General features: G+C 43.0%; 1 protein-coding gene across 2 annotated transcripts in view; it reads left to right on the top strand.

Moving 5' to 3' along the window:
* LOC108575631 (protein TMEPAI-like) overlaps nt 1–23,620 on the top strand; it is a 111,338-nt gene that overhangs the window by 66,939 nt on the left and 20,779 nt on the right. Inside the window, exon 1 of one of the 2 annotated variants that reach the window (XM_017938473.1) lies at nt 1,547–2,501. The exons of the other annotated variant lie outside the window; for it this stretch is intronic. Coding sequence (XP_017793962.1) covers nt 2,373–2,501 — 129 coding nt within the window. The 5' untranslated portion in view covers nt 1,547–2,372. Of the gene's footprint in view, nt 1–1,546; nt 2,502–23,620 lie in introns of those variants that run through there. 2 annotated transcript variants of the gene reach the window in all.

The following is a 23,620-nucleotide window of genomic DNA, read 5'->3' as shown; positions in this document are numbered from 1 at the left end:
ACGGTTACATACACCGCCTCCTCCTTCCTTCTTTTGGAGATTTCGGCACTCGAAATTCCGGGGTTTTACCTTCCGCGCTGCCGGCGAAAGGTAATTACTTTCCGCGTGCGATACCATGACCGCGTGCGTTTCATCGTTGGTGAAAATTTTATGACCCTCTGGAAACTCTCGGCCGCGAATTGGCTAAGAGCGTGGGAGGAGGAGGAAGGGGTAACGCACGGTGAAAGAATAAACGTTCTCCGATATTTAGAACACCCTCATAATCCGATACTTAAAATACTTAAAATACATACTCGCGAGAGAGGGAGAGAGATTCACCGGCGCTCAACATTCGACTAATTAAGTTCAAACGATTGCGCGCGATTAATCGAACGCTTCCTGGCCTGCACTGTATGAAATCGCCTTGCGGTGTCACCGTGTCGGATCCTTGCCGCCAGTCTGCGCGTGTTCCCTCCTACCAGGATAACAGCGTGCTCGTCCTGTCGCGGGGATATCATCGCCGACACCGCGTCGTTGATTTTTGCGTCGTGCTACGACATACCGGCTTAACCGGCTGCTGGCTCGGGTTGCGCGTGTGCCGCTCTATCTATGTGCGTGTCTCACATGCAGTCATCTACGTCGATACGCGTACTCGCACTACCGCACACAGGACACCCGCTGCACGGCTCGCACAGACGCGCCGGTGACTACTCGGTACGTTCGCGTCTCTGCGTGGTTGTGACGTGCGCGAGCGCGCGCTCGCTCACCGACGTCTGCCAGTGCAGCAGACAGAGAAAGAGAACGATAGATCGGGAGAGTCTCTCTGTAAGCTTCGGGTAGGGCGACGAAGGGGCCAGAGGAGAAGGTAAATGCGACCGCTGCGCCGACGGAGCGTGGTGGGGGGCCGGTGGAAAGGGTCGGAGTGAGTTGGAGAGGGGGAAGCGCTCGTAGTCGACGGTGCTGCGGCCTGACAGCCACCGGATGAATTCAGTCTGCCGCTGGACTTGGAACGTGTTGAATGTACCGAGAGCCTTGTCCATGGTTTTCCATCGCGGAGAGCAGGTTCCGCTTTCTAGTTTGTCGTTCGGTACAGTGTGAAAAGAGACTCGATACCCGAAGACGGACGTGGTATATGTTTAGCGGCACGACGGGAAAAGAAACGAGTTCTTCCGGCAGTGCGTGATTTTTCTTCCCGTCGTGACATTGCACAGCACGCACACACATACACACACTAAAGCGTGCACCGACAGGCAACACGGTGGTTCACGCCCGTCCCTAATTCCGAACGACGCGAGGTCGTGTTATCGAAGACATCGCGACTTTCGCAACAACGCCACTGACATTTCTTCTCTACCTGGGGCCAGGCGGCGGGAAGTCGGCCAACAGTGTGCGTCGTTTTCTACAACGTTGTGCCCCCGCCTGTGTGTGTAGCTTTCGTTGAACGAGTGATCTCTACCCGGGCGGAGGCTAGAAAAACGGCGACAAGCCGACTGTCAGCCGCGAATCGACAGTTGAGAAGAGGAGAGAGAGTCTTTTAGATAGACAATGTTCGTGAAACGGTGTTTCGAAAGAATCGAGAAACGAGAAACGTACGAATGAGAAACAAGTCTACCGTTCGAAAGTCAAGGTCGTGCCTGTCAAAAAGATGACGCGTGTACCGGTGTATTATTTAACGTCTCGCCTGTAAGTGACACGAGGGATTCCTTTTCAGCCGGTCGTCGCCACGAGACGTATGCCTTCCTTCCCAGAAGCCTCTACGAATTCTTCGCCTTTTTCTTCGCGCGACCGTACCGCGTGAAGTTGTACGCAATATGTACCGTAGACAGTCGTTCGCGAGACAGTCGACTGTGTTTCGTACGAGTATTCTTTAAACATTGGCGAGACGTGAAAGAAAGAAAACGAAACATCGAGCTAGTCGACAGAAAATTGTCGATCGTTAAACGCCATCGTTAAAACAACCGTAAAGTTGCGTGGTCAAGTGAATCGGGAACGTGCAGCAACTGGATAGAATTGAGAAATCGTTTCCTCTTAACGTGAGATCGAATCGTACGTTGTTGACGTTGAATGTTGTGAGGCACGGTGTTCGTTCGTCCTCTGCCATGACACATTGACGTTCGCGCTCGTGTTTCACTGTTTCTTTCTACCACAACGACGGCGGCACAAAAACGAACCGGTGTATTCGTGTACGAAGAATTCGTAACGAACGTTCTGTCGAACGTGAAGACAGAAGAGGAGGGGAGGAAAAGAAAAAAAGTGAACAGTGACGAGAATTCGAGGCACGAGGAGGTTTGACGAAATAGCAACGGGACGCGAGAGCCGGGAGTGTTTATGCCAGCTTGACAGCTGACGGCCAGTGGTTTCCAGCACGTCGACAACCTGGCGGCACGGTTCAAATGAAGCTGAGGCGTCGCTGCATGCAGACGCTCGGCGTCTCCGTGAAACAGTTAAGGAGAAAGCTGCTTGAGCTGGGCGCACGAATCCTTCACGTTCAGGGTTCGAAACCACGCGACATGGCCCTAGTGGTATGTTAATTAAATCGACATTTTTCTTTATTCGAGTATTTTTCGTGTCGATCAATTTTCCGTCGAAAGACGTTATTCTTGAAAATTTCACGTAATATATCGTCGAATTACTCGTCTATGCTAAGAGTGTCCGTTACAAATTTCGTTACCATGACAACGCTGTTATTTCTCGGCGAATAATTTTCATCCGTGAAGTTGTCATCTTGCGCGGGTGACTGTGAGTGACGCAAGCGGTGATCTTGTAAATTTCATTCGTTAATTTGTAATTTACATGTATGTAGGGTACTCGAAAAGAGAGCAATCGCAGCAACGTCCTTCAAATTTTATCGCTTTATTCTCTTCGATATTTTATTCGATCAGACTTCGATCATACGAAACTGTCACTTTTTCCCTAGTAATGGAAAATTTCGTTCCGTGAAACGTTAGATAGAACTCATCTCCTATGGACGGTTAACAAATGTTTGAGAAACGTATCTTTGGAAAATCGAATTTGTTAATTCTCAGTCTACTCCCTATTTAGACTATATCTAAAAAATTCACCCCGTGTCAGTCAATAGGAATCTTTTCTCGCGTAATTCATTCGTCGTTTGACGTAACTGAATAAAATACCACGTAAATCAATCACAGTCTAAAAATATAATATTCCTTTTTCCATAATCGTGCAGTTTCCTTTTCTCTTTTTTTTTTTTTTGCCCCCTCGAAAGAAACGAACTGGTTATTCGATTACGGAACTTAGCAGAATTTCAATCACGTTAATTTCCATTCTGCGTCCCCGTGCTTCGTTCCGGTGGAAATCGAATTGATGCGGGCGGTGTTAAGTTAAACATCGATTCCCGGACGGGACACGCGAAAATCTATTAGCGGCGCGTGAAGTAATCAGAACGTCAATAACTTGGCTAATTAGGCCCAAGTTTAAACGCGCTACGTCAGCGGACGCTCGCCGGAAAATGGGGCAAACTTGATATCCGGCGAAAGTCGATTTTTTTAATCGTTCAATCTCTCGCGGCCCACGTGTTATCACGCGCTCTGTCTTCACTTCGCTGTTTCTCCGTTTCCACGTCCCCTATCTACGGTTCCCGTCTACCGTCTGCACAATCCGCCCCGCATTCGAGCCCGCAGCAATAATACTTCCCGATAAGATAGATTTGTATAATTGATCTATTAATAATTTCGCGAAACACGTCTGACGGTTTTGACGGGCGTTGATCATTTTCTAACGTTTATCGGCAGCTGGTTATCGAGTTTCTGCTCTCGATAGGGGATTTCTGGAAATTTTCCAACTAATTTTTGGAGAATTTTATTTTTCTTTTGTTTACGAGAAATTGGTGAAACATTTGGTGTTTTCAAAATGCTCTTTTTTTCTAAAAAGCGTGGATGTTTTGAAGGTGGAAAATTTTGGGATTTAGGTGAAATTGATTGAAATCGTAATTTATTTAGTTGATTTAGCTAATTGACTGAAATGTTTTGTTCTAGTAAGCTGTATTTTATATATTGAAAATATCTTATACTTAGGATATTTCTAAATAGAAAATATGTAGAGAGGATATACTAAAAATGTAGCGAGTGCATTTCAAATCATATTGTACCTGATTTTAATTCTTGACGTAGTGTTCCATAAGTAATGCAGGTGACAAAATTCCTCACGAATCTATTTTCTATAATGATGTTTTAACGAACTATCAATTTTTTCCTATAATCCTTAATCTATTTTTCTTTCTCTTTCACGATGACCTAACATATGACCGACAATCTCGTACTAGCTTCAAAACATACAAAAACGAAGAAGAACCTAAACCATTCACTTAAAAAAAAATTATACAATGATTACCAGAAAATCATTGAAAAATCCGTCAGACACCATAAGTGACTCCTTACATAAATAATGACAGAGAAAATTATTTTTCTGCGTTCTCCTCGACTCTTTCACGATTCCCTGATACACGACTGCACCAAACACCTACTAACTCTAAAAAAAAAAGAACAACGATTACCAAAAAGTCGTCGAAGGATCCTCTGAAGAGGAGCGATCGTAAGTGGCTGCTTACCTCCCCCAAAATAGGAAGAAAAGACAGGTGAAAGAATAACGAGTTCACGATATCGCATAATTTATTCACGCGTACGTACGTTCTCCAATCATTGGCCAAATCACGGCCCCGTCGTTTGCATAATCAAGCATTCCGCCCTCGCCCTCGACAGACGCTCGAGAGCGCGAAAGTTGACGATACTGTGGGGCTCGTGAGAGAAGAAAAATAGGAAAAACGAGCGTGCCGGCGCGGACGCGGCCAGCCGTGAGGCGAATCGAGACGGAGAGATCGATAGGAGGGAGAGAGAGAGAGAGAGGCCGTTACACCGTCTGCCTCGTGTTTCTTCCGTCTGGCCCAGAATGCGAGTCGGGCTTTCACTGCAGTTTTCTCGTCTGGGTCGACGGTCGGTCTCCCTCGCTCCCATTACTATACTCCTTTCTCTCTTTCTCCGTCCATCTCTCTCTCTGTTCCTCGTTAGCTCTCGTTCCTTGCTCTCCCTCGCACCACTTGTCTCTCCTCTTTCTCTCTCTCCCTATCTCTGTCTGTCTGTCTGTCTGTCTCTCGCCCTTTTCTGTCGGTCGATACCTTCCCGTCGCACTTTTAAATGTCATCAGCCCGATCGTGAGGTCGGCCTCGACGTCTCCTTATACAGGGTGTGCCTAAAATGCCCGGCCTCGGTCCGCCGGCGTGTCCCATTAACCGCGAGTGAGGTGTCGCGTAAAAATGGGTTATTATGGATCCCTTGAATCGAGACGTGCGCTTTGAAGTCGATCTCTGTTTATTTTGCTTTTCTTTTTTTTTTTTCGAAATAATCCACCGTTAACGGATCTTCCGTTCGAAGACGATCTTCGGACGAATTTTCAGGTGTGGTGTTGTTTTGGGGAGCTTCCTGGGAACAGAGGGAGTGTTTGGGTAGATTTGAGATCGTTTTTAGGGGGTGTAGAGGAAGGTGAATCGTCGGAAGGATTTCTTTCGATTGAAGGAAGAAGTGCACGGTGGAACTGAACGTTTCGGTAGAATGGAGGGATAAAAAAGAAGGGAGAGACTATTGAGGTCGTTTCGTTAAAATTCGAACGTCAACCTACTTGGCCCCTTTCTGTCTTCGCCGATTTTCCAGCTGCCCGCAGCTATTTTTCAGTTCAATCAACCACCGGCTACATCGGGCCTCCCTTCTTCTCTCTTGCCGTTTTCCTTTTCCCTTCTCCTTTCTTTTTTTTTTTTTTTTCTCTTTTTTACATGTTCCTCCGGCGTGGATTTACGCTTCTTTCTTTTCTTTTTCCCTCCTTTCTTTTCACATGAGAGAAAATGGGGAGAGATATTCGGGGTCTATTCTGCTAGAATTCGAACGCAGCCTCTTCTCCATTGCAGACGAGCGTCCCCGGCCATTGTGCCTTCGATCTTCGATATTTCCAGGTATTCCTCTCGCATGAATTTCCTATGGGAAATATTTTCAATGCTATGTTTGTGCATTGCGATCATTTTCTCGGGAGTTTTAGAGGGAGGAAAAAGGGTGACAGAGGAACGAGTATCGTGATCGGGGTTGCAAATTAGCAGATTGTTCCGAGAAATTCTGTCTTCTCGATAAAAGAAGACCCTCTTCTCTCTTATTTTCTGTGTATCTTCTAGTTTTCTTCATTTTTTCATTCTTAAGACGAGAGAAGAATTGTCTCGATGCTTGTTATTAGGAGAGGCGCCGAATAATTGATGAAACAGGGAGAGTTTGTGGGTGGATTAACACATCTGAATCATACGAACCAACGGTCAAATTCTACCATCCGTAATTAGCATTTAGGTTTACGACTGCCAGCTGAACGGCCTTTTTACGATTCCGTGACAAATCGTAAAAGCGCGAGTTTTTTCACACGCATGTGCCGTTCGGGCCAGACTTTTGGGAAGGCTGAAGATAAAAATGAGAATAACCGAGCGTGCCGTCATAGTTCATTTAACAAATTGATACTAAGAACACGCGTAAAAAACTCCTCGTCCGACATTTTCCATTCGATTCTCATTGGCCTACGCGCGGCGTAGGATCGTTTATGTAAAAATTTCAAATACCATCTCGTCGAATCATCTCACGTGGTATTTCCCACAGTGCATCCAGTCTCGTGCTAGCCTCATAGTTCACACAGAAGACCCGAACCACACCCTTCACCTTTCGATGTTCGATCAAACCGTGCACGTGTACAGGGTGTGCTAGTAAAAGGGTTATTCTGTATGTGGCAATAAATCGAAATACGGAAAAACAGATTTTTACGAGAAGAGATTTATCTTTGAGAAGATTGAATATAAAAATTATCTACAAATTGTACGATAGACGGTGATAATTTCTCATTTCGAAGAGGATAGTGTGAATCTTTTGCAGCTGAAAGAAAGAATCGTTATAGCCTTTGAAATAATTAAACTGTGATAATTTTATAAAAACTAATATTAGTCCGCGACTTTCTGGTTCAGAGAGCAAAGATTTGTTCGACAATTCGTTCAGTAAGTAAATGTAAATTAAGAAAATGATTAACAAACGTCTTCTGAATACTTAATATACATTGACATATTAATACAAACAGAAATTAGAGACAGTCACACCGACACGTGTATATACTCGATGAATTCTTAACCATAGCGCGGTCTTCGGGTCTTTTTTGACCCAGTCTCTTCTTCTCTTTTTAATAACTTTTGCTGTTGTCAATATTACGTTCCCATCAAATCACATTAAAACTTTATTACTTAGGTTCGTACGGCATGCTGGTAAAATGTCGTACACCAAGATCTTTGGGTTTTCTCTAACCCAGATTAGAATTTCGAATTAAATTCAATTTTCTCCAAAAACAAAGCTTCTTCCTAAAAATTTCTATTCTACCCGGTTGTACCTTCGACCCACCCCGTACATACCCCTCCCGCTTGTCCCACAATTTCACGCCCGAAGCGAGGAATAGCAAGTACCCACCAGACAAAAACGCGTGATAGATTTCCACAAGGAAAAGCGGCGCGCCGTTTAATGCCTCTCTATGATGGCGTACTATCTCGTTCAGAGAGTGAATCCAGGACACGACGCACGCATAAGCGATCAGAACGGGGCCTTTAACGCGCCTGCATTCACAAATGCTGATTTATATCGCGGCGCGGATCTAACGGTTTATCTGATCTCGCTCATTAGTATCGAAAGCACGCCCGGTTCGTTAACATACACGCGGCGCGGCGGTTGCACGCGCGCGCGTCCCTCGCGTGCACGTGCCCCCCTTAAACCACCGTGTCGAGCGTTTTTCCGCGGCAAAAATTAAGGTCAGCCTCCTGCTCGTTTTCCGCTCCCTTTCTGTTTTCTCTCTTTTTTCCTCTCTCTCTCTCTCTCTCTCCCCCTCCGCCACCACTCTTTCTCTCGTTCCCTTCTTTTTATTCCCGATGAGAAAGGCCCGTGGGAAAAACGCGTCGGAGGCTGCTCCGTTCCAGCCACGGCCTCTATACTCTCTCGTCGAGCCGCGGTCCGCCGTCGATCGACCATGTCGACGCGCGCTTTTCACGTTCCACTTGTTCGATCCGGAAGATCGCGCCGCCGATTTTCGTGCCACTCGTCCGTCCTCACGATTTATCGCGGTCCCGTGCATTTTCTAGTTTTTTTTTTTCTCCCCTTTCTTTCTTTCTCGTTTTGTCCCCCCATCAACATGTGTGCAGGCTGGATGGAGCTCTGCTGGCTGTGGCAGCGGCTCGGCATGGATTTGCGGACGCGATGACGCTGTTCGAGCACCGGCGAAAATGGAAACGCCGGTATCGAATTTTGGAACGCGTAATCATGGTGTACCCGGCCAGGGTCTGCCGTGATCGATGCTGGTTTTTTTTGTTTTTGTCGGGATGCACCAGAGCTGCGGGTTGTTGGCGGGTAGTAGTTCATTTTTGTTTGAATTCGCGGAGATTTATTCGCCGCGGATTTTCACGGCTGCTCCTTCGCGGCGGGTTTTTGGAGAATTTTTCAAAGGACGGATTTTAGGGTGAAATTAATCTGAAGGTTTGAATTTGGATTTTGTGGATGTTGGGCGTGTTTTCTGGTTAATTGAAGCTTGATCGGTGATTGAAATTCTGTCAACGTTGAAATTTATTTAGGTTTTGCCTAATGGTCTCAAATTTTTGTTCCTTTTCTATTGTAATGTCACATGCGTAACAGACGCCGCTTGGGTTGTTCGGCCGTACCGACGAGCCGAACAGTAACATCGCTATTTTCAATAGACAGCTCCTTCTAAAAAGCGAGGTCTTAGCCGGCATGGGCAAATTACTTTATTACACCAAAAATTCGACGACTCTCACACCTGGACAACCACATGCTCTAAGCAATAAAACAGACCTTCGACATCGTCAATTTTAGACAAGCAATATAACAAATGTAAGAACAAATTCCCCACTTTCACACCACCAGCAGACACACCCCAAACACACTACACACTTCCACCACCTACGACAGTTTTCACACCACCAATCACAACACACACGTAGTTTATAAAATAGCGAACACCACACGACACGACACACAATTTTCCTATCAGTAAGCCTAGACATTTCGCGCTCTGCACAACGTTCATTCACAAATATGTAGTTCTAACAGCAAACTGTTGCACGTTAATAATCTATCTATCGAGCACTACCTGAGTCCCCTATCCCGAGTAGATTCCTTAAATGGTCTGACTCAAAAAGAGGGATAATTATCGCGATTCGTAACAGTAACTACCTGTTTATGTGTATTTCTGTTTGTAATGAAAAGTACTACCTGTTTTACATTTTCATTTTTCGATGAAAAGTTCAATTTGTAAGAATGAAATTAAATACCATTGTTGAATCACGATAGAATTTCGTTTAAACCATGAATTCTAAATTCCCTAATACACATGTGACGTGTGTCTTCAATACACGTTCGAAGCTACGATCTCCAAACGATATTAACGAAGAACACAATTTACAAGAATCAATTTGGCTAGCATCGTTGAATAGCAGTAAAATTGTAATTAACAAGAGTAAAGTTTCACAGAGTTGATAAAGCGAAACAGAGGCCTCTAATACCGTCATTGGTAGACACTGTGCTCCTACTTCACACGAGCTCTAACCATACTCAAACACCCTACTTGCTGATTAATAAAATTCACGTTATCGAACCGCGGTATCACCGCACACCAGTCAATCCCACCCCTCTGCTATTCAATTTTCCCCGTGCACACCTTCAAATATCGTTCAAGCACTAAACTCAATATTTGTCGTAACACGATCTTTCCCCCTCGTCGTTGCTCAACCCTCGAAAATTTCGCGGCTACGCTATGCATGTATCGTAATTACTGGTCTCACCCTGTACATTCGACGAACGGAAGTTCCATCGGCGGCGGCGTGCGTTACCCACGATGTTCGCTCGTGGTCTCGATTCCACGCACCTGTAAGGCAGAATATGTTACGCATCATTGCCGTTCGTGAACCCATTGTGATCTCGACGCAATTTACGAGGACGCATTCACGATGAAGTGCACGCCAGCCAGATTACCAACGCGCGGCAATAGCTTTAATTTCGCGATGGCGAAGGCAAGTTAGCGGGCCGTGATGGAGGAGCAGGAAATCGAGGGGAAATTACGGTCACGTTGTGCGCCGATCGGTTGTGCTGGCAATCGTCTGTTAATAATAACGTCCTTAATCGTTGCATGCGGTTACTTACTTTTACCGTGTACGGTTCGAACGGTTGATTTGAGGCGTTAGCACGGTTTATCCCTTATTTTATTGTAGCGAAGGTTACACGAAGGAAATTTTAATGATAATTTATTGGTAAATGGTCTTTTTCTCATTTTAACTCATTCACTTTCTTTACTTTTTTATTTATTTTTAGTCAGCTTTGTGAAATAATGCTAGAAATATTCGCATTGCAAGTTTATTTCAAAAATGGAGAAATAGTGTGTAAGTACACTAGGTTGCATAGAAATTATTGATCAAAAATTGCGTAATTACGGTAGATATCGTCATTCTGCCAATTTCACCATACGATGCCGGTGATTAGCCATTGACACAGGTCTCCAATGTGGAATTGCTTTAATAATATGTTGCGAATATGTTGCGAATGTAGTGTGTTTGTCGAATCGTCTCGAGATTTGGAAAACGAGCGGATCATAGAGAAGAACAGGGAGTGAAACAGTAGAACCGCGTTGTTATTGATATCAGAGAGTGCGTGAGAATTTATTGCGAGATATAATAAGAGACCGTTGATCAGATTATCGTGTGTTTATAGTTATTATGAAGTTATTGTTGTAAAATATATTGCTATTGAACTTATTATCACGTGTTATACAACCACATCCAACTCTATGTAAAATAGTCATCAATTGAATATACTCTTTCGAATGATACTTACCCCGACACATCGCCCTACAAAATATTTTCTAATTATTTCGCAGATATTTCTCAACAGTTAATAAATGAAAGTACTATACGAAGGAGCGCGTATCATAATGGTAATTGCTGGTAATTTCATATTCCCTTCCCGTTACATTAAAAAATGCTCGCGTTCGTTCTAGCCTGGCCTCTCAAGGCTGTCGTTTTCTGGAACGTGGTTGTCGACCCACTGTTATCGCGGTGTTACGCTGCCACTGACACGAACACACCTTCGGCACGCAACCCTTTTCGCCACGGTTTGCATACGTGCGCGTGTAATCGCGCGTTACTTTTCCTTCTCCCGCGGAAATAACCGAGATATCGCACGGCTGCGGAAGATTGTCGTTCGAGAGTGATGAATCGTCGCGAGCGAAGGGAGGAACGAGTTGCAAGTGTTCACGAAATACCACGGTGAGACCGACAAGAACGGTCCCTTTTGCTTTCGAAGTTGGACGTTTAATTTTAAATTAGATCGGATTTGACGTCGAGGAAACACGCTTTATGACAGCTCTTATTACATTACAAAGGAAGAAAGTTACGCCCGTGGAATATTTAACGTAGATCCAATTATTTCTCTTGCGAATTCTGATCGCGGAGAGGGCGAGGAATATGCATTAAGGGGAATAAAGGGGACGAAAAAGGCAGTACACTGCATTTGTTAGTATTTTTATGATCTTACAGAGCTTCAGCGTTCAAGAGAATTTCTTTTTTAATTTATTCTCATCGCGTTACGTGTTGATTCACCTCAACCGACATTTTACTATGATTTTTTGCTGAAAGTTTACTCGGTATTAGGGGAATTACTTGTGTTACGTTTTGTTCGAAATAATCCGAGAAAAGTACCAATATTACCAATTCATTGTTTCAACAATTCCACGCCAAAGTTTATTCAGATCCAAACTTTTTCTGCCACGTGAAACATTGATAAACAGCTCCCACGATTACCTTTCAAATCGAAAGAAGGAAAAGTCTCAATCTCTATTCTTATTAGTATTAATTACGTCACATGTTGCTTAACCCTCTGTGGCCACCCGCCACAAAATTTCGTATTTAAACTGGGCTTAAAACGTTAGAATATTAATTTTAATGTTTAATTAAATACGTTCATGGAAAAGTTATAAATACATTGCTACGAATAGAAATTATGTTGCTCCTAAAAGCAGTGTTACAATGGCGTTTTTGAGACGAAAGGCTTGGCCCCAAACGCTGAAGACACTTTTGGCGCGGCGCCTCGTTCTACGGGAGGGATTCCGCGGCGAGGACCGCCGTAGCGAGAGGGTTAAATAATTGTCAAACCTTTCTACCAAACGGAACATTAATGAACAACATTACGATTATCCTCCTTGAAACTCTGGATGTCTGTACAACATCCCCAATGGAACTAACACGAAAGAAGCGTCAGGAAGAAGGAACGAGCAACAGTTGAAACGATCGAAGTGGCCCCAACTGTCGAACGCTTTTCAGCGGCCCTTGTGTGCACGTCGCTGCAATTACCGCGTAATGAACGAGGTTATTAACATGTAACCGGCGAGCCCCCTCGAAACTTGGAAATTGTTGCGAAAACGGCGCGGCTGCTCGTCGAGCTGGACGCGCTTCGTGTAATTAATTAATCGATTACACGCCACGCGACGTGTCGACATCTACGTCGTCGTCGTTGTCCTACGCTAGAAAAGGATACGTGGGAACAAAAAAGAAAAAAGAGAAAATAAAGGCACGTGACAATTTTCGTCGGCGAGCGAGCACACACGAGAGTTGGACATCAGCCGCGTGCACACGCTCGCGTAATTTCCAGCAGACGTTTCCCGCTTGCCGGAGATAACGCTAACGAGGCCCAGATAATAACCTCGGCAGTCTAGACAGTTAATTACAAGAAGTCCTTTGGAACAACGCGCTCGCGCGCTTTCAGCCTCGCCGCGTACTCTTTCACGTGGCGGCTGAAGTTTCGCTTGCCACTCTCGAAACCATTCGCCGCAGCCACTCTGACGATTAACGAACTCGAAAACGGCCCAAGGATTACAGAGGAGAGGAGGCCGCCGCCGCCGCTTTGCGCGACAGAACGATCGTCTCTGTCGTGACGACAGGGGATTCCCTTGAAAAATGAGGCTGCAAGGTGACCAGCCTTGATCTTTCCTTCGGCTACCAAAGGGGATGAAGGTTTGAATCGGAGGGGCGAACACGTTAGGGATCGAGGCTTTCAAAGCTGTGAAACGCGGGAGATTCCGTGTTTCACAAGATATTCCCTTCTTGTAGCTTTAACCCTTTCACCGAGGCTGATTTTCGGTACGCGTGGCGCGCAAACGGTTCCACCACGCTCGTGGAATTTTTTATCAAGGAAGGAAGTCCGTAAAGGATTAAATTAAGGTTGTCACAAATTTTTAAAGAGCCTGCAGGCGTCGATATCTGTGAAAGGGTTTAAATGTGTAAAGGGTTCTTTTGTCTTTGTGTAATTGAGCAATGCGGAAGTACGGAGTTATGGGAGATAGACATTTTGAAAAATTCTTTGTTTAATTAAATGCTTTGATATTTAACGTGTCGATGTTTTTACCTGCAGTGCTGTTTGAACATTTTGCAACATTTTGTTCGTGAATGTCATTAGCAAAAGGAAACCAAAAATGTCAATTTTTTCAAATTTAGATTTACAACGATCATTAGGGCACAGCAAACATTTTGTCACTCTGACGTGTTTAACATAACAGACTTTCTTTTCCAAAAAATCAGTATTCAAACCATTCGCAGCGAGCTCGCATAACTCATTCATCAGCACACTCGACGATCGATACCTTGCATATCGATCTCCTAAATACTTTCCTACAGTATCTATCTGAAATTTCAACGTTGGACGACTAGGTAATTAATCACATCCAAAGAAGAATTTTCATTCGAGAATTGCCCAGTTCTGTGAAGTTTCTAGCCGATCGGCAGAATCGTACGATCGTTTCGCAGTTATCGATTCTCCGGGGAGTATATCAGGTTTTTCCTCCACTTCAATTGCATAACAGCTCGACAAGTGACCTGACCGTGTTACGGTATCTCTTGATTTTCCCGCGACTGAGAGACAAATTCCTGAAAACGATTGCATTATCGCCATTGACGTACGCGACAAATGATGACAAATTGTTATCAGTATAACTACCAGCACATCCAGCAGCGTAGACTATAAACAAGTTTATTATTACCGGCGCCACTCGGGCAGCTATCACCGATACATTCTCTATCAACATCTATAAATTGTGTCCCCCCTCCTAATGGTGACATTGTTTTCAATACGTATTTCCTCTCGCGGCAATCTACCAGGGGGCAGATTCTCTCTTCTTTCTTCCGTTATTGTCTCTTTTTCTTTCGTTTTGTTCCTCTTCTCTGTACAAGAAGAAGACCGTCACGCTGGAAACGGTGGCGTGGTGTGTTGGAAACAATCGACGCCTTATCGTCTCGTCCTCTGCTATTATTTGTAGATCGGGGCCAGCAGCGTGCGCACGGTGAAACGATGTTATCGCTGATGGTTTCTTTCTGTTCGCTTATGGGGTCGCGAGATCGAACGCAACGGCCTAGATTCGCCCGGGGAGGGAAAGGAAGGGAAAAATCACTAGGATGTCGCGAACCGCGACGTTCGTGCTGATTTTTTCCGGTACACGTGCACTCGACCTGTATTTTTCTCTTTTCCTAGTCGAGGCACGTTCGTCGTAATCCTTTTTAAACAACGACCAGAGAGTGTGTGTGTAGCAATTGGAGAAAAATTTGATATGTTCTGACATTGAAATCGTTTGAAAGCCTTGAATCGTTGCATTGCTATTGTGAAGAATAGAGGAATTTGCCTTCGGAGTGATCCATTGGTGGGTCACACTGTCTTTAGCTTCCTATTCTAATTTTTAGGAATTTCTTTGCACCTAATTTTAATAAACTGTAGATCACATAGATGAAATTTTTTTAAGATACTAAATTGAAATCAATTTTTATTTATATGTATCTCACTGCTCACAAAAGGGTTAAGCTCAGGCTATCCTGCATTCTACAGTCACCAAATTTCATTTCTTTGACGATTTCTAATTTTCCCGAAATCACCGCGAAAATCATCGATCGCTACTATAATGGATACTGAATTGAAATCAATTTTTGTTAAAAAGGGTTAAGCTCAGGCTACCTTATACTCGACAGTCGTGAAATTCCATTCACCTTTGTTTCATGATTTCTAATTTTCCTTGAAATCAGGACGAGGATCATTTGCGCCTGGTTTCCTGCCTCTTATGGCAACGAAATCACTTCCTGGCCACGGTGTATCGTGGGGTTATTAGTGTCGTGCCAGCCGGACATAAACTTGTAAATACCTTGCGTGAAATATAAATGCGGAAACGCGACTTATCCCGTGCAACCGCGTCACGCAACTTTACAGCCGCTATCGGGTCTTGACGCTCTCGCGATTTATTAGCCGAGATGGCCACCACCGATTCTCCAGCTCCCTGCGAAAGGATGATTAACAATCAGACCAGCGGCAAAGATGATTAACGACACCTCGACCGAGACGGAGAAAATCAGGTCTTTTTTTTTCCTCTCTCGCTGAGAAAGATTGTTGATTATCCGACTTTTTTTTGGATTTCCTCGAGCGTTAGATAATAGAGATCGATCGTAGAGGTTTTTTTTGGGCAAATATTAGATAACAAAGCTTTTTGCTATTTTTGGAAACTCGGAGAAAAATGCTTTTATTTGTTAACTTTTATTTTCTTTATTTTTTAACGTAACGACCCTCTGATTGATTAGCCAATTAATTTGAATCGTAGGAGTACCAGAGAATATTCAAATTTCAAGAACACCTCGTTCGCATAAATCCATCATTTACGCATATAAAAAAATGTTTAAGCATGAAAACAGACGGACGTCTCGTTTGTATAATTTACGATATTAAAATGATCAAAGAAACACAGCATTTCTAGACCATTTTTTCCTCCGGGAGCAATAAAGATACCGTACGCAATTAATCGTTTCAAATAACAGAAATTAGAATCTTAACTGTCGTCACGTACAGTGCGCGCGATTCATCGTTTAGAAGAAATTACACATTCTTCAACGACGGCAATAACAATTTCGATAAGGAAACGGAGGCATCAAACGAAGATTTACACGATTCAACCGTTCAATCGCGGCCCAATAAAATCGTTTATTGGCGATTTCGGCGGAGAGCGGCCCGCCTCAAACGTGATTAACAGAGAGTGATTCGAAATTTGGGGATTTCGTTGTGTATAATTATCCCAGATATTTCGACCGCGATAAAGTTAGAAAGTGGCAACGGTAAATCCGTGATCTGTATTGAGTATTTTTGACAACGGTCGTAAATAATCGTTAATCCCGCGGTTCCTTAAATCTATAAAGCTCCTCCCGAAGATAACCGCGAGCGTTAATCAGGAAGTTCCATCTAACACAATGGTCACACAGATTTCGCGCGCGTAATTCGCTTTTCTGCGTGTCGTGTCCGAAGGAGGAGAAGAAGGAGGACGTGTTACGGTCGATAATCTGCACGAGATATAATTGTCAACCGGTGCGGTGTGTTATAGATCGTGTTATTGCGAATCCTACACTGTCGAATGTCGCGGCGCACACGCTCTCGCCCGATATCGAAAACGTATCGTACGATAATAAATCACGTTCGAGAGTTTTTCCGTGTGTTGATTCCGTGAATAGCTTCGACCCCGTATCGCCATACGTAGACATAACATTTCAGACGAGTCAACGTAGATACGAACGCAGACCTGATAATTTGCATTCATTTTTGCCGACCTTACCGATACGTTTTAATTGCCAGTCCGCATTAGCGAGTATCGCCGCTGCTTCGGACTTTCAAATTCGACTGCGCAGTTATTTTACGATAGTTGCTAATCGAAGTGTGCAAATACTATCCGAAGAAAGTAATACAAATTGTTGAAAGATTTTGTTGGTAATTGTTAAGATTTATTAGTTTGGTAGGTTTTTAAGTTGAATTTGCAGAATGATTTTATAGATTGGTTGTATCCGTTGTTCCAGTAGCTAGGAAAATTCTGTTAGATTAGATTAGTCTGGTGGAATTTCCACGCTTAATGCGGGGAGCTTAACTTCTGTCTACTTTGTCGGCCTAAGGTTTCGGTTTTTGTTCATTGAAATCAGACAAAAATTTGCAAAAAAATGTTAGGAATTTTAAGAATTTCTTAGTACTCATGTTATTCACCCTTTGAAACTATTTAAATTACATATAAAAATTTTCTCTCACCGCCATAGCTGAAGAAGATAATTTAGGATCACTAGAAACAGAAATTCTTTCATAGACACCCTGTATATTCTGTAATTTTAATGTTTCCTCGCAGAAAACAGTTCTGGAACAATTTACAATCATCACTCTACAATATCAAACATTACCAAACTTGCAAAAATTGCTCTAATTCAACTAGATCAGAGACTCGATTCCACCGAAATCTCAGACACGCTCTCGATCAATTCGAACGGCGAACCAGCGAAACAGCCCCGTTTATTGGCGCACCACATCAGGAAGACGGTCCGTGTGTGCGCTAGACCGTAGAATCGCGCGGATTCTTGGCTCGGTCGCGCTTGTTTGGCCTTAAGGTCGTCCCGATAACGAGTCGCTTACGTCAGTCGTGAAACAGGCGACGCGTTCCTCCCCTTCTCGCCACGTTCTCCGTCCTGACGTGTACGTTCGTGGTTCCACCTCGTTGTTCTGTCTCCTCTATCTGCCTAATCGTCCTATCATCTGGCCCCGGTTTTCTCGCTTCTCCTGCTGTCAGAACAGGAGGTCACAGGAGACGCTATTTGCCAGCGTCGCGGATAGACTAGAGGAGAGGAGACGCGCGTATGCGACATGAGAGCGGAACCAATCGTCCGTCTGCTGGCCTTGGGCGATAACGATAATTGGCAGAGGCCGATTACGCGGCGACCGAGCTGAATAACGCGGCTAGCCTAGCCGGCACGTCGCGCTAGATCGCAGACACTTGGTCCAATCGAGATTAATAGACCCAGTTGCACCGGTTCCAGCAAACGTTTGTTCGTGTTTCCTCATTGAACGGTCACGTGTGGCACACGTTTGTAGAACCCTGCGGATTCGAGAATGTTGCCTTTACGATAGATAGTGGTGTGTTGTAGTGATGGATAATACGTAAGAAGCGATTGTTAGGCTCGGTGAGGAATAAGTGGGCGTTTCAGGCAGTTTCATCTGGAGCCGATGATGGATGTTTTAGGCGATTGGTTCTCTTGCTGCTTGTGAATAATGCCTGGATCACTGGGGAATAGATCGAGGGACAGTAGCGAAAATGATAGCGTTCTCTGACCTGATTAGGGGAATTGGAAGAGAGCTATTGACGCCTATAGGCGTTTTGAACGTTTGTACTCTTCGCTCCTTTTGTAGCATTTCCACTTTAATTTAATGCTTAACCCCTTTCGCTCATTTGGCGCCTATGGGCTTTGGGAAAATTTTCTCACCGTGTGCCTTTGGCGATTTTCGACACACTTTTACTTTAATCCTAAATTTTTGCCCTTTGCCCACTTCGATTTAATAAAATGGTAAATTTTTAAAAAAATTTTTTAAACGCCGGAACGAAAGATTTTGCGATCGTGATTGAAAATTACAGGGTTCGTAGTGTAGATACGATGTGTTGCTTCGGTTTCATTATTTTCGGAAGCTGAGAATATGACTAGCGTAAAAAATTGAGCGAGAAAGAATTGATAGCGGTACTTACGGAGCATTAACAAAGAAGTGGCGGTAATGTTTGTAGGTTTCAATGAACACGATAGTGTGAGTTTGGAGAAAGGAAACGGTATAATCGCCATTGATCAATTCTAATGCGGGAATATTCCGAGAATGTATATATCAATATTTCTTTGTTGCATTCGACGAACGAGTTAATATCAGCGTTCGATAACGAGCGAGATCAATATTGACGGATGGCAATGTCCGTTCTACGTAATTTTAATATCGAGTACTTGTTCAACTGCGAGAAAAAGTACTTCGAGTGCGTTGGATTAATGCAACGAATATTTGCATGTTACTCTTAATCCTTTCCTATAAATTAAATTCGCAAAGTTCGCCAAATTATTATAACGTAATATGTATTTTCTGGTCCTTTAATCCTTTGAGATTAAATATAGTCTACTACATATCATTATTATTTATTAACTACTTACTAAGGCTGTGAACTGTATAAAAATATGTATTGTGCTGTGAATAAAAAATTTCCTAATCCAGATTTCATTAAATAAAGTATCATCCTGTGTTTTAAAATGAACGAACAAACTCTGCAGGCTTATTTTCGTATATGGAAACTCAGTACCTAGACAGTTAAATTAAACCTTTCTTTTTAATAAGAATCTTGTTGCAGACAATTTTTTCAGCCCAAACATTTAGTGCCATTTTTTAAAATTACTTTCTTTCACTTTCTATATTGCGTTATCCTCTCAAATATAGCAAAAAAAGTAAGTTACGTTACAAATAATACAAAACTTATTTCCATACCCCAGGAATTATTAAAAAGAAAAAACTAAAATTGATCTTATTTGCCATATCAGGTTAAAAAAAAAATGTGAAAAATCTTTATCAAGAAATTTTCTGAAAAATATATTCCATACACATCTAACGCTAGCCCACGAATTAGCATAACGAGGCACACCGACAACATGGCGTGTACTTCTTAAAAGCGTATCCTGCGCTCCTCTTTCTCTCTCTCTCTCCGGTGAAAAAATCGTAAATTATAATTTTACACCGTACAGCCGAGAGGTTATTTATAACCGCGGAGCAGGATCGATGCTCGTAACCGCACTGGCGTAATGATTTCATTTTGCCCGGCCGCTTCCGCTCGAACGAGATCAAGGATTCAGAATTCAGCGTGGCGACGGCGGCGGCGGCTAACGGTGTAAAACGGTCCGCGAGGATTCACTTTCGTTTTCTCGCCGACAGTCCGCGGCCACACAAGCAGTTCCGCTTGTCTAACGGTGGTTCTTTTTTACGGGAGGCCTTGAAAGACCTAGGACAAGCAACGATAATCGACTTTTCGGTTGCGCAAGCCGTTTCTTTACCCAAGCTCTCGTGACTGTGCCTCGGCTCTCCGGTGTCATAAACTCGGCCTGATGCCTGTCGATCTTAATCTCCTCGAACTGAGAGAGAGTGTCTCGCGTTTTCTCGCGATCCTGTCGACACAATCGGGAACGCGTCGATCGAGCCCCGCTCGCTTCGACATCGTTTCTTCTTCCGTTTCGAATTCGTTCGGCTCCGCCGGACATTTCAGGCCTTTCGACTGCAAATTCTTCTCCTTTATTTTTCTTTTTTTTTTTTTTTAGTACTTTTTCAGTTTTATGTGGTAACTGGGAAACATACGTTTTTGGAGTAACTGATATTTTAGAAATTGAGTGATGTAGGTATTCAAGGTTCCCTTACTTTTAATTTGATTTTTAGTGTCTTTTGTTTAAGTGGTTTATTTTTTGACCGAGAAATGGATTTTGTTAATAGGTTGAAAATATTCGTGTTGCAGATTTGTATATATTTTATTAATTTTCAAGTGGGACACACGTGTCCCATTGGTCACGGAAGGGTTTAACAAAATCTCTGACTTACCATTAGTGATCAGGGACGTTTAGATTTTGCTTAATTTTGAACGAGAAGTCGATATTCTCAGCTTAGAAATCGTACTCTCGGAGCGTGAAAAATCTCTCGTACACAGCGCGTGTCTTGCAGCGAAAGGGTTAATGTCCTTGATAATTGAATACTTCCTTGAAGTATTCACACTTTCTTGAGGGGAAGAACACTTTCTTGAAAAGACAAAAATTTTCACACACGCTTCATTTTTGCAAATATAAAATAAAGAAGAGATAGCTAAAATTGAAGCATGAAACAGACGAAAAGAGGAAGATCGAAAGACGTCGGAGGATTTGTACTTCGTGAAAATACCACTTCTGACAACTTGAGACATTGTTTTATAGCACCTCGGCTCTAAAACACCGAGAATTTCCAAGCTACGAGGAACAATTCGAGCCGTGGTCGAGGCAAATCGATCGAGGAGCATATTCGCGTCACGAGGGCAATGCACCGACGATACGATGCACCAGTTGCACTGGCCTCGGTAACTAGGATAAGCCTCCGTGCAGAAATGGCATCGTAGAAAAATTGCACCTATCGAGAATCCAACTTTTTCCATAAAATGCTCGAACGTCGCGAAATATCTTGGCGTGAAATTTTTACACCGAGGGGGCGGTAAACGGTGTTCGAAATCTTTGTCAAATGTCGAATCAAGGATCGAGTGTGAATGGGAAAAATTAGGGAGAATAAGAGAATTTAAAAAAATTTTCTTTTTCATTTCCTGATTGGCAGATTAAGCTGCAGGTAAATAATATTCCTCGAAATATTTTTGATACTTTTATAATAATTTTCGGTGCATCGATCTCTACTGGACTGATACATTATGGTCTACCTTCCAAGATTTTTAAATCACGCGCCATTTAACTTGTTCAAAATTGGAGAAGACCCGTTAGAAATATTTAAAACACAATAGTTTATTTATCGAAGGATTGTTCATTTTTAATTTCTTGCATGGAAGTATAGAGTAAATGGTTACCATTTTTCCTTATGTTTAATTATAAACTAGAACTGTTCAATATCTGTTTGTATTATTTAATTTTTCAAATCTGTGCTCTTTATAAACAAATCTAGAGAATTCTGTAACTTCGCGTCCCAGAGTACGAGTGATATCTATCAGAGGTAACGAAAGACCCTCTCCAAAGGCTCTCGATCGTCGTTTTCTCGTCTCGAGACTTAACAAAATTGGCCACCGGAGAATTTGCAAGCAGCCTCGAAGGACGTGTTGAGTATTTTGTTGAAAAAAACGAGACGGCACTGTGCATTGTTCGATAACGAAGCCTCGATAATCCATAACGATTCCCGGAGACAATTGGTGCTTCCCACTACAGACACGTTATCGTGTCGAGCAGATTCAAGCCGGAAAGCCAGAACGCTCGAATTCTGCCGTTTAATCGCCTAGCGGTGAACGACTCGTCGACGTCGATGTATTTGAACCTCGCTTGTTTGTCGAGAACTCGAGCTGCGACGTTGATAAAGACACGACCCACCCTGAACTGTCTCAACAGAGACCGAATACTGGCTACTGGTTACCATTGATCCTTTCAACGCCTCCATTGTTTCATTTATTTCCCCTATTTCCTATTGGAATATCGAAATTAATTCGAAGACAAATGTCCGATGAGTTTCCCTTCCAAATTGCAATTAACAAGATCAAAATATATGATACAAAGTGAAGCCTAAGTAATTTGCCATAAGATTGAACGAAGTAGGAGAGAAAAAAATTTCTATATCAAATTATTACATTTTCGAGACCAGCAATTTAACATCGGTACGTGTTATTTCGCGAATTTCTGGAGCTTGACGCAGCTTTTCAGAAGCTGAACCTTGGAAACTTTGATAAAACCGATCATCGTAGAATCGAAGCTTCGGTTTATTGCATATCAAAGCAACGGATTCAAGAAGTTCAGATGAATAATGCATCGCGAGAAGTCCTCCTGCTTCTTCAAAGATTCGTGTCTTGGAGAACACTTACAAAACCAGAACACTTGCATTTAGATTTACCCACTGCTGGTAATCTCAATTATTACAATGATCATCTTCGCGAATCGGAGCATTCGTTCGATGCGTCGGTGTTCAAGTTTAACTCTTATCCGATCAAAGTGAGTGCAATGGACTCTCGCGACTAGTTTTTTCAAAAACATTTTCAACAGTACTGGGATTTTAGTAGATGCTTAAAAAAACAAACGTTATAATCTTCGTGTCTAGTTTTGGTGCGCGTGAATTCCCGCTCGATAGCGCTATCTCCGTAGGCCGCTGATGTAAATTTCTCCTCGTCGGTTCACCGCTCGATACGCGCTCGGTTATCTGGAATTTTGTAGCCCGCCGGTAAAAAAAGCCTCTGGCCGATTAGCAGGAGTCATCGCGGGGAGTGTTCGAGCGCTTTTTAATCGCAGCTGTCGTCGTTCGTTCGATAGGTCAAACAAACGTAGTCATGATTCGATCACGCGACAACCCGCGGTCATCGAGTCCTCTCGATGACGATTTCGGCGAGCTCGACGTGACACGAACTTTGCACCGTTCTCTAGCTTCGTTTAATCTCGATCGTGCGTCTATTTCTTTATCTCTTCGTTAGAGTAACTGTGAAACGCTATTTGACTGAGGAGAATTTCAAATCGTGTGATGTGTTGATTAAGAAAAAGTGAGGTTTGCGATGTTCTGATGCAATTCTGGTTGAAATTAATTCGACACAGGTTTTGTAGATTAATGTGGCATGTTTTTTTTTTTTTCGTTCGTGATTAGAAGAGTGTTCCGTAATTTTTGTAATTATAGGTTGCTATCTAATCGTTACTCTTTTTTATGAGTTCTGGTTAAAATTAATATGCAGTTTTAGTTGGAATTCATTGGATAAATTGAACATTTTTAGTATTTTATTCTAAGTCAAAGTTTATGGCAGCAGGGGAAAAATACAGTGGGGTGCGTTCGTTCAAAATAGAGGTTTAGCGATGCGGCTGTAGCGTCGTCATTTTCTGAAGAAATTAAATGAAAAAAATACTTTTACATTCTTCAAAGGTAGTATAATGAAGCCCCTATGATTAAAGCTTTCGATTAAATCAATTATTTCCTTAAAAAAAAATGCCAAAGTTAGGTATCATTTTCAGGCCTTAAGGGTGGTCTAA

The sequence above is a fragment of the Habropoda laboriosa genome, unplaced genomic scaffold, assembly GCF_001263275.1.
Source record: "Habropoda laboriosa isolate 0110345459 unplaced genomic scaffold, ASM126327v1 scaffold186, whole genome shotgun sequence".
In the NCBI taxonomy this organism is placed as follows: domain Eukaryota; kingdom Metazoa; phylum Arthropoda; class Insecta; order Hymenoptera; family Apidae; genus Habropoda; species Habropoda laboriosa.
The sequence above is the reverse complement of the archived record's forward strand: the minus strand, read 5'-3'. Positions and strand labels throughout refer to the sequence as shown.